This window comes from Poeciliopsis prolifica, unplaced genomic scaffold, assembly GCF_027474105.1.
Source record: "Poeciliopsis prolifica strain line A6 unplaced genomic scaffold, Auburn_PproV2 SCAFFOLD019, whole genome shotgun sequence".
NCBI lineage: Eukaryota > Metazoa > Chordata > Actinopteri > Cyprinodontiformes > Poeciliidae > Poeciliopsis > Poeciliopsis prolifica.
The window spans coordinates 9,791,537-9,809,490 of NW_026562394.1; the positions used below are offsets into that span (position 1 = coordinate 9,791,537).

The following is a 17,954-nucleotide window of genomic DNA, read 5'->3' on the forward strand; positions in this document are numbered from 1 at the left end:
GCCCCGTCGTTGCAGCCTGCCTGTGTTGGTAGTTATTACACTTCCTCCGGCTGGATCATCATCCTCTAATGGTATCTTTTCAATTTGTGTTTATGTTACCCACTCTGTATTTACAGAGTCTGACAAATCCTATAATCTCCATACATGTGTTTGTCTGGTTTTATGTGGTGTCAAAAGGAAATGGTTTGAGCCCCGATTAGAAAAACATAAAGGCAGGCCCTTTGATCTTGCGCGAGCTCGTCCGTGGAGGGAAGCCAGCACAACACCAGGCCACCTGGATTTTCAGATGTAGCAGATCGTGGCAAACAAACCTGATCATTTACATTTTTTTTCCCTCTCTCTGTGTCTTTCAGAGGAAGCGTTTTCCTCTCAGCACGAAAGTCTGAAGGAGGAGAAAGAATCCCTAACAAAGTTGCAGAAGGAATGCACGGCCAAGAGGTATGTGTGAAGATGTAATTAGACATTTTTGGAGGTAGGAACAGGACGAAAAAAAAAAAAGCTCCATTTATTTGTACATGTCAGGTCCTTGCTCTCTGAACTCGCAGTGTTTCTGTGTTTAAATCAAATTATGACAAGAGAACACCCTGCTCTCACGTCCCACCGTGCTCCTTTAAAGCAAGAAAGTGTTTGTGCTGCCACATCTCTATTTATGTTTTCTCTGCATTCCTAAAAAGCCCTTTGGCTTGTCTTTGTCCTGGCTTGTGGAGGGATGTTTGCGGTGGGTGCAGACACTGGATACCGCTTTTTGCATCCGAACAATACCTGGTGCCAAACGGGGCCAAAGGACTCAGAGGACAGGAAATTAATACAGGAACTCGTACATCTGCCTACCATCCATTATGTGGAAATATTTGTTGTTTGTGTGCTTCATGGAATTTTTTTCCTCTTTTTTTATTTTACTTGAGCATTATTCAAGACAGTGTCTTCTTTAGGCTTTTGTGGTTTTATCTTTGGTGGATATGCTGTAGTTAATGTCCAGCAAATCTCAAAAGTCTGAGTGCAAACACGTCCATTTGATGGTGCCTGGTTAGCAGTAGAAGGAAAACTTCAATAAGCAGAGTTATACTGCTGCTATATATCGAGAAGAAAACTTACTCAGATAAAATGACGATTAAACACAAGCAAAAGAAAACCGGGTCTGATTTTACATGTATAGCTGATATCTACATACTCTTTAACAAACACCATTTTTTTCCCCTCACTGTTTGACTTTGAAGCAGACTCAGGTTTGTTCAGTGTCAAAAAAACAACAATGTTTTTAATTTTGATTTTGTACACAAGTAAAATTAGAAATTTAGCATAATTCATTCATCTTTAGGGAAGAAAAATACTCGATTGAAAATAAATACGAAAATAAACAAACTAAACCTCTAACCAAATGACTAATTAAACCAAATAAATAGAAATAAATCAATTCTAAACATGTTTTATTTTATTTTTGTTGAATTATTATGACTGATAATAATTAACAGCAAAATATTTCAACCAAAGAAACTTGTGCACATTTAAATTAAAATGTATTAAGATTTTGGGGAAATGTTTTCAATGAATTCACTTTGTGTTGAAGTTGTTCATCGATAAGTGTCGTTAAGTTTCAGACGGGTTGACAGATTTGTTTGTTTCCCAGAAGCCACAGAGTAGCAAATCTCGTCCATCATGTGTTTTTGATTCATGACTCGCTTCCACGCGTCTGAGCTGACCCCATAATTTTTGTTTGCTGGATGCTGCTGCTCCTTCTCTCCTGTTTCTCTCTTCTTTACATTTGCTAACTCAAAACACATCCACACGTTTCAATTTCAGTCTTGACGGAGTTAAAAGCCATTACAAAATAAAAGCATACGGGGAAAAAGAAACAGGCCATAACACATATATCTTTTATTTTGGACAAATGCCGAAGGGGTTTTCTGATCGTTCGGATAGAGTAGATATAAAAATGTAATTTGATTGTATGTCCTTTGGAGTATGCAGTATAATTATCACAAATGAAATACAATATTTGGTAGTTATTATAGTTGAGTGTCAAAAATTCACAGTTTGAGTGCTAACTATATATTCAGCCTCCGATCACTTTTTCTTAAGATAGTAAAAAAAAAAAAATCCGAACGATTTGATCAAAACCCACGCAGTTCAGAAGGCCGTGCAGAGCTGATTGGCTTCTCTACAGACTCATTTCAGGTTTTGTTACAATATTAATTAGCCTGATGCTCCGACATGCAAATGGTGAATGGATGAAAATAGTTAAACTGCACGATCGTTCAGTCCAAGTACATCAGTTTCTGTGGGAGAGTCCAAAACCTGGGATCCCGAAACTGTTTCTGTCACTCTGAATCAACTTGAAATCACAATAGTTTACCTCAGCTGTGATTTGTTAAGGCAGCTAAGTGCATCACTTCTAAATCATAGGCTGTCAAAGCAGATAATATGCGACTTTATTTATTCCAGAAGCATTTCTTTGCGCATACAGACTGATGTAGGAAGGATCCAAACTAATAACTAACTAACTGATCCAACTCTCCCCTTCAAGATTGATTCTTGTAGACGGTTGCCAACGTAGTGACTTTGTTGCTATATTTAGCAACTTTTCAGTCGGAAACGTAAATCTGGACCCATCAAAGCCAGAACTGGCAGGTCAGAGTTTTTTTTAAGGTCAGTGATCAGCCAGAAAACTGCAATTGATGCACTCTTTGTAATAAATATATGAAAGTCATCTATTTCTTGTCCTGAAATAGTTAAATATTTTTTTTATATTTGTATAGTTGAAGTAACACAAGGGTACAGACTTAGTTGGAGAGAAAATGTAAAGAAAAGCATCAGCATTCAAAGAATAAACACTCAGTTTGCTTGATGCCTCAAAACCGCTACTAAGCATCATTCAGTTTTCATGCCTGCAGTTTAGGTGCGGATCAAATGAAGTATTTGGTAGAGTTTGCTTATTTTTCAGCCTGACATTTCTACAACTTTCATTTATATCCGAAGCATGCAGTTTACCTGCAAATTAACTCGACAGTACAAAGTGGGAGAGAAGAAAATCTGGGGGGAAAAAAAGGATCTACTCATCACCTTCTTCTGCAAGTATTCAAAGGGACAGTTGGGCGAGTTTGCATGCTTTAGGAAAATACTTTTAAATGAGGTGGTATGGTGGGCAAAGCCATTTATATGAGCCAAAACCTGCTGGACACTTTAGATCAAACGTTCTTCACCCACCAGTCGATCTGCTCTCCCACTTCCACCAAAGTGTTTCTTGCTGGGAGAATAGGAATAATAAAAGATGGCTAACCACAGGCGAAGCCAGAAAGGAAATTCAAGTGAAAGGTTGGGAGCATTTATGGGAGGATGGATCACTTTCAATTACCGTCCCCCCACCCCAAATCCCTTTTCATCTTCACAAAATGATGGGTTATTACCCACACTGCTCCACCAGGATTGGTTTAAGTGTCGTACTGGACACAGAAAAAAAAAAAACCCCAAAAAACTCAGGGTAAACACACACACACTCCAAGACCCTGGTCACACAAAGCTTTATATGATTTTAAACCCCCAGAATGTTTTAAAAAGGGATGTTTTTTCTTTTTCTTCCCAGTCCTCATCTGTTTGGGTTACTCTGGTAAAGTAGCCCAAATCGATGAGTCCAGTGTCAAGAAGCTTTTCCCTTTCTTTTTATTTTGTACCCTGGTTTTTAATGATTTGAAAAACATGCCCATTTTTAAGTTCTTCTAAAGATCGGAAAGAGAAGAGGTTGTCTTTTAATCCTCATAAGGTTTTTTGATATTCAGTGATGAAACTTTAATCAATATTCTGTGATTTTTTTAATTTCTGTCAGAGGTACAAATATGACAGTTAGGCCCATTTTCTTAGGCACACTTCAACACGATGAAAGACAAGAACATAATTTTCAAACAACTACAATTTGTCTGGATCTTTATTCACAGAGCCATTTAATAAATCAGTCATATAGATTGATTACACACAGATGAATGTTTGAACCTTTATTTCTGTTCATTATGATTATTTTTCACTTGTACTTAACAAAAGCATGACATTTGAAATTAGAATATTACATCAGACTAATAAAAAAAAACATTTTTAATACATAGCACTAACAAAAACTATGTTTAACACCCGGTTAAAGGTACTTTTAATCTGACAAATGACACTCATTGGAACATTTATGCTGCTTTATTGTTATGAGGGTGCTAGCATTATGAGGCGATGTTATGCTACTGTGATTAATGACTCTGTTAAAGCTTTCACCTGCCCGTTGCTCACTTTGCTCATGTCTTCGTCTGGTTTCATCTCCTCAGAGAGCAGTTCCTCAAAACCAACGCCCAGCTCACCTTCCGCTGTCGTCAGCTCCTCTCCGAGCTCTCCTACATCTACCCCATCGATGTGGTAAGTCTGCCGCCTGATTCTCTTCTTCTACCCAAAACGTTTTCCATTCATTTAATGTATTTTTTATTTATTTATTTTTATCCTGTGTCCAGTGTGACACTTTGAATTTCTGACACTTTGTCAAGGTGAAGCCCAGCAGGTTTACATTCACAAGTGGAGCATTGCAGCTTTTGCTATGACGGTCTGCTTGATATGTTAATTAACTTAATTAGAAATTGCTTTGGGTTTATTTTAAATGCAGTGGACACAAAGATAGAAAATAAATTGAGAAAGGTGTGTGAAAGAATGAGATAAGAGGAGAGGAGAGGAAAAAGGTAGAACGCATCCTAGGAGTCTGCTTCGACACCTGCAGAAAGAGAGAAAAAAAATAACAAACAAAATATCCATATGTAATAACTGATACATCACTTAAAAATACCCAAGATGTATTTTAAATGAGTTGTTTTATCTCAATACTACTTCTCACTTTGTTTTAAACACGTCATGTAGTCCAATGATTGCAAACGTTAGGAAAAGAATCAAATTCTTGAGTCTCCGTTTGTCTGGTTCTCGCTCAGCACCGATCAAGCTGAAAATTTTCACCAGCTGATTTCTCTGTTACTCTCCGAAAACAGAGTAATGATCACATTTTTAAAAAAGAGCTTCTTTGATGTGCCTTCTCCCCCCCGGCCGCCATTTTTAGTCCAAAATAATGTCTAATTCCCCTTAATGTACGTTTCACAGTTCACATTTCACTGCTTTCAGAGATCATCCAGAGTCCTCACATTTCTGTCGATTCCTCACAGACTCATTATAATCGCTCAGTTTTGTAAGATATTTGGCTCTCATGTTTAAACGTTGGAATGCAGACACCACAAGACAATAACCGAATGATTTAAAGCAAATCCATCTGCCAGCTGCGCACTGTTTCCTCCCGCATGATCCCTCGTCTTGTGTGGGTCTGTTTCTGCTGGCTGCTTGTTGTCCTTAATATGAAACCTCCTATTTAAATCCGCAGGTCAATCAGTCGGATTATGTCATCTGTGGAGTGAAGCTGCCAAACTCGGACGACTTTCAAGGTAATTTCATATGTGTCTGTGTTTGTGTTTTAGGTTACAGGGAAGGAAAAGCATGCAGAACAATTTATTTATCTTCCCTTTAAAGCTTGTGAAGGTGGATCGGTGTTTACTGTAGGATCTGGAAGGCTCCACCGGTTGCGGACTGAAATGCCTCGCTAAACTGACAATTACATGTGAGCCGTGGCGTGCATGTCCCTTTTTGGATAGTCAGATGCCGATATTTATTATTATTTATTAGACCAAATCATGAAAACACAAGAAAGTGTGGCTTTATTTTTTTTTCTTCTTTGTTTTGCTTTATTCAGACGTGGCTGTGAAAGTTAAGTGGACCTCACCTGGTTTCAATGAGAACTTGGTTAATTCAGTTCTTTTCCAAAGACTCTGTGCCTCCTTAAATTCCCTCATGCGTATTGTTGGTCTCCTTATATTCCCTTCTCTTTGGAAAATCATAATAAATGGAAATAAATAATCCAATATTGTCCCATGTTGTTTCAGCTTTGTAGTTACTGAAATAAAGAAAAAGAAGATGGCTCCATACTGAGTTGGACAAAATAAAAACAAATTCTAGAAGGAATTTATTTTGGGGATCTTTAACTCTGACAATAATTGGGAGTTTTATGCTCCAGATGGCTTGAATTTGTCAATCTGGTTCGCCTAAAATCCTAGGTCTTGGTTTGATTGAAGTGAATTCTGTGAACGCCAAATGGAAACCGCTCCAAAAGCAGGAGGCGAACCATAGAGCAGGGCTTTCTGGGTAAATACATCCAAAACAAACGCATGAGTCTGGCAAAAACAACAAACGAGAAATCCTGCAACTGCTAAAATCTGACGCCACTCAATTTTTGTTTACATTTTGTGAAGGAGGAAGTTGCCCTCAGTCTCTTCTTCAGTATTTGTTGGTGCAGTGCCCCCACAGGCAGGGGACTGACCAGGTTTTCAATGAGTTTTCTTTGTTTGGTTCAGTGCAGTGTGAAAGCAAACTGCAGCTACTGAAAATGTAGCACATTTTGCAATTTTAGTTTTAAATCAAGCCAAGTCTATGAGACTATCAGATATGAAAACACGAAGGCTCCGTCCATGTAGGGATGATTTTAGGTGTAACCATGAAAGTTTTTTTCCCCTTAGGGTGTTCAGTGTAAATTACTGGGATAATTGTGAAGGGAAAGGAAGTGGTTGTTATGTTTTGACACCAAGAAAATCTGAAAGGTGTGAGGAGAGTGTGTATTCAACTTATATTTGTAAAAAAAAAAAAAAAAAAAAAAAAAAACCTTTCAGATGTTTACTAATATTTTTGCATTTGCATCAAAGACTCCTCTGACATTTAGTGATAAACGTAGTAGATGCACATCTGGATATTTTCTGAACTGAGCGGTACGTCTGGGCTCTTCTCTTCTGCTGTACGAGGGCATCGTCTGCAGGATCCAGACTCGTTGAGGCCATGTTGCATCATCTTCCTCAGGCATGAATTCTGGATCTCATTTAAGACGCTCATGGCGAGTCTGGATGCTGGGGATGTCACTTTGTGACGGAAAAGAGCCCATATGTAGCACTTACTCTTTGGAAATGATCCAAATGTTTATCTCCTAAATTTATCCTAACAGAACTTCTGTTGATTTATTGGAAATATCAGACTTTCTTATTTAATCAAACTGCTGAATTCTTTTTCTTTTTCATTGATTCAGACTCATGGTTTCCTTGTCATGTGGTGTTTGTATGTCATTACAATGAAGTGGAAACCCATCAAGCAAGTTGGCCTGTTCTTTGGTCTAAAAATTTTTATCCCACACTAAGCCTTTTTTTTGTGTATGTGTGACAGAACTTTCTGAAGACAGAACTTTAGAAAACATTTGCTGAATTAGGAATTTTGCTTTCTGACCCCAAATTTTGTACCACTTCCCAAACATTTCTCCCACATGAGCGCGACCGCTCATCTTCCCTCAGATACTATGTTTCAAAGTCATCTTCTGTTGGTTGATTATGCGACTTTTTTTCCTTTTTTTTTTTCCATTTGGATTCATACTTTGCGGACATCATGTCAGCGCAATTCATTTTCCCATGTAACAGAACACCAAAACAAAACAGACGGTGATGCACAAAACTTTTGAAGTTCTGGCCGGAATGAAATACCTTTTTTCCTGACTGTGAATAAATGTGCCGCCGGCTCGGGTTGGATTCGTTTCACACGACGGCCTCGCAGGCTTTGATGTGCTAATGTTGTCTCTTTAAAAAGCCGATGAATTAACAAGTCTGAGTTGAATCCTGTCTGTGCCGCAGCAAAGGACGATGGGAGCGTGGCGGTCGCCCTGGGGTACACGGCACACCTGGTCCTGATGATCTCCTGCTTCCTCCAGCTCCCTCTCCGGTACCCGGTGATCCACAAGGGTTCCCGCTCCTCCATCAAGGACACCATCACTGACAGACTCACCGAGAAGGAGAGAGAGTAAGTTAGACCCGACAACGAGTCTGGAGAATCACCATTGGCGGTTGACATTTGACGTATGTGATGACGAATGACATTTATGTGAAAACATGCGAGATGGAAACCATTTTCCAGTGCAGAAGGAATGTTCTGGATTGGATCCCGTAGGTGGTCTATTAAATGTAGGACACGGCTCTCACAGGGACCTGTGTCTTGCCTGGACAGAATATCCTGTCGGCAGGCGCTGCGCTTTGTGTCATCATCTTTCTTAAAGATCCAAATCTTTTTGGCTGGATTCTTTTTCTGGATGATTTCTTTGACTTCGCTTCCAAAGTTCCCGCCGAGCCCAAAGAATCCGCGATTCCGTAAATAATTATTCGCAGAGAATTTACAAAAAAACTTCAGCTTCTGTTTTTCTGTAGAGAGGATGTTGCTTCTTTTTTAAATCTGCCTCTGTGTGTTGTTTGTTGAAGGGCTATTTCTCCCTCTTAGCCTCACAGACCCAAAACAGAAAACAGTCGATATTTTGTCTCCAGTTTACTGGTTTTTACTCTTGGAGCTGAGATGCTTTTTTTCAACTTGCATAAAAATTGTTGGATCCATTTTACATAAATGCCACAAAACACACCCCCCAAAAAATCCAACTGATCTGGCTCTGATTGCCTGGAGTCCTTTCTTCCACCTGAGATCTTTCTGCGGCTACTCTGAACCAAGTGGCGTCTTGTTATTCTTGACAATCTCTGCTCAATGTCTCATTCAAGTTTGGCTTGATTTTTAAATTTTTTTTTCTCTCTAAATTTGTCCCCCAAGAAATCTCTCTACTCCTGTTGATCGCTCTGGGATTGCTGGTGCACCTTCTGGTTTCAGTCAGTTTTTGACCTTTTCGTCCAGAAATGTTGGGAATGAAAGACTTTACAGATCAGATCTGACAAACACTGACCTTCTTTAAGCAAAACATATTATGCTACCACAGGAGTAGATCTTCACCTTGATGGAAAAACTTACGGCTCTTTTAAATCCAGTTGCATGTTTTTTTTTTAAATCCCAATTTGTTATTTTGAAATATGCCACGTTTTCTTTTTTCTTTTTACTATAAAAAACCCAATTTTTTCCACTTGCAGCAAATGATCATTAAAGTGGACATATTGTTACTTTTGTCATATATTCTGCTCCTTCAGACTAGCGGCGGCAGCAGTTAGCTCTGAGCTCATCATACAAACTCCTTCTCAGATCAACTCTCCTGAGATCATTTCTAAATGGTATATTGAGAAGCAGTTTTGTGGTGACAAGTTGAAGGCAGAATGCCAGAAAAAGCCAGAGCTTCTTAAAGAGACAGAAGCCCAATTTCAAGATGTGGCATTTTGAAATCAAATTTCTTTGACGTTATGTTTGATACATATGGCATTTTTGTGCTGAGGGTCCCATACTTTCTTGATTGTGCTCTTATCAATCAATCAAATTTTATTTGTATAGCAAATTTCAGCAAGGCATTTCAAAGTGCTTTACATCATAAACACAAGAACACAAAATCATGCAACATATAATAGACAATACATTGTTACATACATATTACATTTCAAAAACAGTTCTAAACAGGTGTGTTTTTAATTGCGATTTAAAAGAAGTCAGGGTTTCCACTGTTTTACAGTTGTCTGGAAGTTTGTTCCAAAGTTTTGGTGCATAGATGCTGAAAGCTGCTTCTCCTCTCTTGGGTCTGGTTCTGGGGATGCAAAGCAGTCCAGAACCAGAAGACCTTATGTAGGCCTATGTGGATGGAAAATACTTAATAGTGCCCCTTTAAGGTCTGTATGGCTGAAATGTTTCCTGCTATTTTATGACTCAACATTTTACCCTTTCTTAATAGACTTCAACTTGGGTATTCTTTTTGGTAGGGCGGCTTTGGCCAGTAGACACGTCTTTGGCTTCAGAATCCCATAATGGTGACAAAGCACCTAATTGCACGAAGCAAACATCCTGTGAATAATCTTTGTTTTACAATCCCGACAATAAATTTGTTAACCCAATAAAATAGATCTTGTGGGATCAAGTGTAATCATGCCTGTTTAGCTTTGGTTGCGGTGACTCATGGTGCTGATTATTTGTTTATCTAGAAACCCTCCCCCCTCCAAAAAAAAAAAACACATTTCCACAGTGCTGTCATATAAACAGCACTATCGGGGGGGATTTTTCCTTTTTATACAAACATGTGCAGAGTTGTAAATTGCCCGTCTTCTCTGATTATGACAGCAGATGGACTGAAGTCAAACACCAAAATATTTTGGTTTGGCTGTGAAACGCTACAAAACACACCTCTGAAACTCCCCATCTTTCAGAAGAAGCATAACCTCTTTGTGTTCAGGTTAAAGCAGCAACTCTGGTTTGATTTTACAAGCAATTGTAGCTAAAGTGTGGCCCATTTATCTTGCGTCCAGTTTTTCCTCCCATTAAGTAGTTATTATCTGTTCTTTCTCTGTCCGTTATTCGAGTTGAAACAACTTGGCACAACGCAATTCAGCTGGAAATGCGTATTTACTTTAATCCCCATTTGTTTAGTGTGAAAGCAGTCGCAGACACGATTGTGTGTTTGACTCGGAAGATTTTTTCTGAGCCCTTACACATGAAGACGAAAAAAAACCAAGCCAATTTTATAATTTTATGCTTAGATAGATCGACTTGGAAGGCCAGACTGGTTGTTAGCAGGGGTGAAAAATTGAGACAGGTGTCAAATATGGGCTGGTGCGATTAAAAAATGTAACTTCGGCACAGCGTGTCCCCAGTCAGTAAGTTGAGTTCACGACATTGACGGTGTAATGTTCCTATACGTGACTCAGTGCTGACAGATTTTTGTGATTGAATCGATTCTGTTCCGTCAGGCTAGACTAAAAGATTTAGAACAACACGGTGTTCCCGAAAAGTATTTGCCCCTTTGTTGCACTTACATTTTTCAGATCACTGAATAGATTTTAATATCAGATAAAAGAAAGATGACCCAATTGGATAGCATTTAAAAACAGTTTTCAGCTCATAATTTCATTCATGGAGAGAAAAACGCCGGAGTCACCTTAAAAGTAATTGCTCCTTAAATCTAAATGTGTTCCGTTACATCCATGTGGCTAAATTTTGTCTATTCTTCTTTGAATTTTAACTTTCTGAGAAAATAAAGGAAGGTGGACAAGATGATTTGCACTTGATTCGCCCTGCGATTACACCAAGTGCGAAAATGGACCTGGACGATGTTAAACAAAAGCCAAGAACAGCAGAAGTTGCACTGCTTACTCAAATTATGTTCTAAAAATGAAAGCGGTAAAATCTTAGTTAAAATGTGTTAGATTTACCTCAAGCTCTGGTGTATAATTAAAGTTTCTTAAGGTGGATCGGGCCTGGACACGATGCCATCAGGACTGGGTCATGCTGGATTTTTTTAGGCCCGATCCAAACTCTATTATGTAATAGTGTGTATACTAGATGTAACAACACATACCTTCTCGCGCTGCAAGAACACCACATCTTGCAAAGAATTTTTGGTCTGGCTTCTAGTGCAAAACTCTTAGCACACTTGAAATAAGACAAAACAAACTTACAAGTAACTTCCAACAAATTTTAGATTCTTGCTTTTGGTCACTAAGTCCTCAGTTTTGATGGACTTGGTAAGAATATTTCACCAAATCTTGAGGATTATTGACGGATTTGTTTTGTGTGAGGTGACTTTTCATGTTTCTTTGCCTTTGTTTTATTTCTTATTGCTGGATCAGGACTATTGAGCTTAACCGAAGTGACCTCTTGAGTGAGTCATTCGTGTGCTTGCATTTTTTATGTAGGGCTAGATTGGCGTGAACATTTTTTCCTTCCGTCCGTCCGTCCGTCACAGGAACATTTTTCCTTAATAAATAAAACTTTTTTGTAATCTCTCAAGTCTGATAGTAAAATTTATTTGAAACTTTTAATCTTGCACTTTTTGCACAGCATTGAACACAATGTAATATTGTGCTGTGTAAGAACATCTTTCATGCCATATCTTGGACTTTCATGGCCTCAAGGCAACCATGCTATACTAACTGCGCCACCATGCAACTGCCATCCAAATAAAGTACATGTTTATTAGACTGCAGGCTCTTAAAGAGTGCTGGGGGAATTTTCTCTAAACCAAAACCCTTGCAAAAGAGCCAAACCCTACTATTTACGGTCTGAATAACTAGGACTCCAGGACATATACCGCAAGTATCATCTGAAGTAATAAAAGGAATCTTCTCTCCTTTGTAATTTGATTGCTCAGACAGAGATAAACTCTTCTCTTCTTGATTTGTTTTTGTGTTGCCTTGGTAGCAAATTGAACCTCCCGGTATTTGCAGTCTTTTCAGGTGTTCAGAGATGAGAGCGCGTAAATCACACACCATTTCTTTTGACGGTCTTCGCATCATGCCTTGAGGATGTAAACACTTCACATCCTTGCTATGTAACTTTTTCATCTTTTTATTGTTTCAAGGATTCGTAATTGAGGAAAACTATTCAGTTTGATAGTCTAACATCAGCCGGTGCTTTGTCTGGGCGCTTGGTGTCTGGGCCTATTTGCAGAGACGCTCTGTAATGGCAGACGGGTCAAAATGATTAATATTTGTGTGTGTTTTGGTCTTGTAACCATGCATCAAGAAGCAACTGAAAATAATTGCATGCTTTGGATGGACTTTCTGTATTGTGGATTTGACATTCCTCACATTCAAAAGTTCAGTAGATGAAAACATTTAAGTGACAGAAACACTTGATGTAATCTATTTTTTTTAAAAAGACATGATTCCACTAGTCTGTACTTCCCCCCTGTATTTATACATTGCTTTGCTGATCATCATCATCTTTTTAGCTGCTTGCTCAACATACCAGATTGTTTTCCTTTGTCTCCCCCCATCTGTTGCATCCTCTGTCACACCATCCCTCTTCAAATATTCCCTCTCCCATTAACCTTCATGCTTTTCCTTTTCTTCTTCTCTGGCAGCTCCACGCTCAACATCCTTTGCCAAAGATGTTTAATATTCCTCCTCTGCATTCTTCCAAACCCTCTTGGCTTTTTCTCTCTGAGATGACCTGACCCATCAATGCTATTTACTCATTTCTGGGCTGAAGGGTCTCAAATCTAAGATTACTTTTCTTCATGAATGCAGATGATCAATTCACCTGTCCAAGTGTTTTTTTTTTTTAAATAATTTTTTATTCCCATAACAAATACAAGCCAGCTTTATTCAAAAGAACACGTTGCTCCAAAGTCGAGAAATCTACTAGACTTCCTTTGATAACATTAAATTTTGTATGTTATCTAATTGTTAATGACGTTTTGGGATTCTGAATTTGACTTCATAATCGGATCGAATTGGCTCTGCTTGAGATGATGTGTTGTGAAATAAATGAAATGGTTTGTACTGGATTGAAGACAAACACTCAAGACTATGTGTAGTAAAAACAAAAAAACTGTTTTTGTTTTTACTACACATGTCCAAGATAAGAATCTCTTTTAAAAAGCAGTATATCAACACCGGTGTTTAACTATTTTTGCTTTTTTCGCACTCAAAGTGTTTCATTCTTTCGCCAGCAAAGACGCACTTGCAGAACTGGCATGTAAATAAGCATAAACACCTTCACATCCTCCACTGGCTTTTATATGAAGATGAACTGCTCTGAGGAAAGTGTGTGAAGGAGTAACATTTAAAGCGCTTGCGTCGACTATCAGCCTCCCTTTTTGTGTGTGTGTGGTGTGTGATTATGTCTGTCAACAGCTGGAGAGGCTCACTGGGAGTCACTTAACACATTTCCAGCCCTATGAAGCAGGATATTTACATCGACATCAGGCAACAAAAAAAAAAAAAAAAAAAAGAAAAGAAAAAAGAGCCATTAACTCGTTGAAAAGATGTGATGGGCCACCATTGCTCTTAGGTGTTCCTGAGTGGGGCCAAACATTTGGGTTAACTTTTTATCCTCTTTCGGCATGATTATGACCCCTGCAGCCGCGGTGGGCAGCGTGTGTGGAGATAGAACGCAACTGGTTTCCGCTGAAGGTGTGCAAAAAGGGTGATCAAAGTGTGGGAAAAAGGTGACTAGTGGTGATGAGTGAGGAGGTGTAGGATCAGATCTTTAAAAGCAGACGATTTACATTAATGCACACACATTTAGTTGCATTTATTGGTGAAAATTCCTTTTGAAGCTAATTGTTTCAACTTGCCCTCCTCTGCTCTCTCATAAACATTTGTGTCGTTTTAGGATTATTTCACAAGCCTTAGTCAGATCGTTACTGAAGAACCCTTCAGACTGGAACTGTATTATTCAAGTTTTATTGTGAGAACAACAGACTGTCGCTATATGTCAGCATTAATCAGGGTGCTACAAGCACCAGAGCTTCATTGTGGTAAAAAGAATGTAAAGATAATTCACCCTATTTGAGTTTGGCTAATATCACTATCTGTTCTCCTCTGTGGGTTGGGAATAATAGTTGTTTCCTTTCAAATAGAAACAGATTTTGCAACAGGAAAACCTGTCAAGTCCTGTGTTGATATGAACTGTGTTGTCTCAGTAAAAAATGGGGCAGAATTTCAAACTGGCCCTGTCAGAGTGTTTAGAAAAAGGTGTGGAAGAGGAGTAGAAATATTGGCAGGTAAGGGAATTTTCTTTCACAATCTCAGAAACGATGTTGGACCAGTCCGAAATGTTCTCTGTAATCAGCGGACATGTTGGGCCCACATTGGCTCACGCGGGGAGCTTTGTCCAATGTTTCTGATTGCATGGGGGAGAAACGGAGAGACGCAATCCAGATGTCCTGAGGTTTGACTGAGACCAGAAGCCAGCTATTAGAAATCAAGAGCTGCCTCCTATTGTTGTTCAAACGTATTGGGAGAAAAGATGGCTTATAAAGACCACATCATTGGCAAAAGGACAATGAATGTGAGAGGTATTTAGGCGGTCCCACTAGGTTCAAACATAAAACAAACTGTCCAAGGATGTGCTGAGGTATGTGTAAGCGCCAAAGGAGGGAGGCCAGTTTGAAATTAGAGGAACCTCATTTCAACGGGAACGATATTATTCTGGGGTTTAACTATTTTTATGTCAGTTACGATTAAACAGACAAGATAGGAGTGGTAAACATGCCCTCCACGGTCAGCCATGCCTTTCTTTGCTTATCAGTGTTTGTGACTGGAGTCTATAACCATCCAGACATCAACCTGTTCGCTCAGCCAGGATATCCCAGACATGGCTCTTCCCAGAGTCAGTCTGGAACTCATCTGGGAATCCAAGGCCATAGTCTGTTCAGTGAATTCTGGTTCTGGCCTGGAATCTTTTTCCAGTGGAACGTGCCTTGAAAACCTCCAAAGGAAGGCGACCCAACTAACTCCTTCCGATGCAGCAAATCAGCTGCTCCGCTTCAAACTTCCCCCACATGGCAAAGCTCCTCATCTCACCTCAAACATGAATTAAGCCACCCTACGGTGGAAGCTCATGATGAGAGATGAAACACTGACCAACGGGGAAATCAAAAGTTTCACTTTTTGGCTCAGCTCAGCTAAACTGGCTGAACGTGACCTGGAAGGAGCAGTTAGTCTTTTGCTGGTTGAGGGCTGCAGGGAGATGCACACCTCTCCAGGAGATCTATAAATACAACAAACAGAATCAAAGCCAAGGAGCAGTGTTGATGGAGTCCAGCCTGCAGTGGGAACAAGCTTGACCTGTTTGCCAAGATGGCAGATGCAGCTTTTGCTTTGTGAACGCAAAGACTAGTTGTTAAAAGCATCTGGACAATGTAGGCCCAGACCACAGAGATTTCACAAAGGTTTTTTTTTTGTTTTAGTCATTTAGACTGTGCATCCATATTGATTCGGCATCTTGAGAGACCGGAAATGATCATTTTTGAAGTCAAGTTCCAGAGTGGATACATTTCAAAACAAACTTTCTTGTTGATGTCATAGATCCTTTCTTTAACCCGCATGCGCCTCACTCTCACCTGGCACAATTCTTTCATTCTGTGGGAGTGTTGCAGCACCACCAATTGGCTTGGCGTATCTATTACAGGTGCTGCATCCTGCGTTGGGCATCATCATCGCCCTGGAAATGCCTACAGTTGTATTTCTTCTTCTGGTCTACACAACACACATGAACAAGACAGTCATTCTTCAGCATCTGATGGATTGTGAATATCCCGTCCCTTGTTTTGCAGCCGGGGCAAAAACCTCACTGCTCCTCTCGAATCTGTTTTGACAATGGAGATCAAAACTGTTACATTCAGATTCATGTGTATATGAGACGTCCACACAATGTCCAATCAGTTCACACAAACAAAATGGTTGGGAGTGTGCTAGTTTCAGACATCAGAAAACAAGGAAGCGACTTGCTGCGCCTCAGATTCCCTTTGCTTCTGCCAACAGGTGATTGATTGTCAGTGATTTACAGTACTTCCACTTCCTTGTAGCCCAAATTACAGAATAGCAAGGCGCTATATAGTCTGTAAGAAAGCTTTGCTGCTAGAATACTCAAATAATATAGAGAGTAGCTGGTTCTTCCATTTAGCCTAATTAGTTGAAACAAATTACGCACTCATGCTGTGTATTATAAACATTATTTGCATGTGGTATAAATCTACACAGGTTTGTTTAGTTTTATCTGTAGATGAGACCGGAGTTGTATCATGTAGATCAGTGGAAGTACATATTTTTTCGTCAATGAGAAACATTTTCCCTCCCGCTCTTTCAGCACTGAGTTATAATTTAGTGCAATTGCATAAACGTTTAGCTTCAAATGATCTTCCGACTTGTGTATAGTGCCGTCTGAAAATGAATCAGCCATATGTTCATCCGTGTCCAATATACACTATAAAAAGCTGCTGCGTTCTTTAGAGGCACATAGAATTAGATCCCATCATTTGTTATTTCACAGCGATGTGCACGTGTTCAGCAGTGGCGCAGTCGCATAGTTGCTTTATTCTCCATAGGCAAGATAAACGAGGCAATCAGCTCCAGAGCCAGTTGATTTAAATCAAATTTGAAAACTGTCTATGATTTAGCGCCGTGCGTCAACTACAAAGGCTGTCCAGGACTGGTCAGACTGTTTACTTGTCTTTTGAGGTTTTCTGCCAAATCGCTCCAGGACAATGGCGGTAGAGGTATATTTATAATAGCTCAGGAAAAGTGAGGGCGTCTTCACTAAGGTTGACAGGGTTGTTATATAAGCAGCCCTTCATCTTGGAAGTCCCGCCGTTGTCTAGGCTAGTCGAGCAAGGTTTGGCGATTCCTCATTAGAAAGATAACAAGAAGCATCTGTGCTCAAAAGCTTTCTGGAAGATTCTGTGGAGTAAAATCAGTTGCCTGTCTAATGGATTTTATGTTTAAGTGCAGTTATTTATGTTCTTAGTCACATTTTCTGAATAAGGTCTATAAAAGCAGTTTGTGTTGCATATAATTGCTTGTAATAAACTCTAATTAAAGTCAACATGTTAGAGATTATAACAGGGAATATTATAACAGAGATTATAACAGGGAATATGTGTCAATAGGTCGTCTCTGAGCTTGAACACAACACACAAGCCAAAGAAATAATTAGAAGATGCAGTTACTTCATTTCTTCTGAAAGAGAATAAATCACACTTTGTAAATAAGCCTTTAACAAGGGCCACATCAGTTTTGTAGATTTTAAAAATATATATACATTTCATTTACTTCTTACTAGGTCTCCATTAGTTTGGTCACAAATGCACATCTGCTGCATGATGGCTTTATTGTCGACTAGTAAAACCAATAATTTTTTCCCTATACTTTTTGGTAGATCTTTTCTACCAATAAGGTTTTAAAAAAACTTTGTGATTGGGTTACATAATATAACGCTATTAAATACTTGAAATGAATTTTCTAAATGTAATGTAACATTCATTTAGTGATAGTTGTCAACAAACTGAACTACAAAAAAAGAGCTTTTTCATTTAATCAACGCTGTTTAAATGTAAATGACAAATTCCCCATTCTGAAAATAAACTCAAAGAAAAAGGTGGAGCACCCAGATGTAATGGTCAGACTTGGAGGTCATTTAGGAAACATGCAGCTCAGCAATGAATTAAGGACCATAAC

The 17,954-nt window shown here is 39.1% G+C and overlaps 1 protein-coding gene across 1 annotated transcript in view; it reads left to right on the plus strand.

Annotated features, from left to right (window-relative positions):
• The window catches only part of uvrag (UV radiation resistance associated gene), a 103,352-nt gene that overhangs the window by 34,506 nt on the left and 50,892 nt on the right, over positions 1–17,954 (plus strand). Inside the window, exons 9-12 of the mRNA XM_055043934.1 lie at positions 354–438; positions 4,302–4,389; positions 5,387–5,447; positions 7,722–7,887. Coding sequence (XP_054899909.1) covers positions 354–438; positions 4,302–4,389; positions 5,387–5,447; positions 7,722–7,887 — 400 coding nt within the window. The remainder of the gene's footprint in view (positions 1–353; positions 439–4,301; positions 4,390–5,386; positions 5,448–7,721; positions 7,888–17,954) is intronic.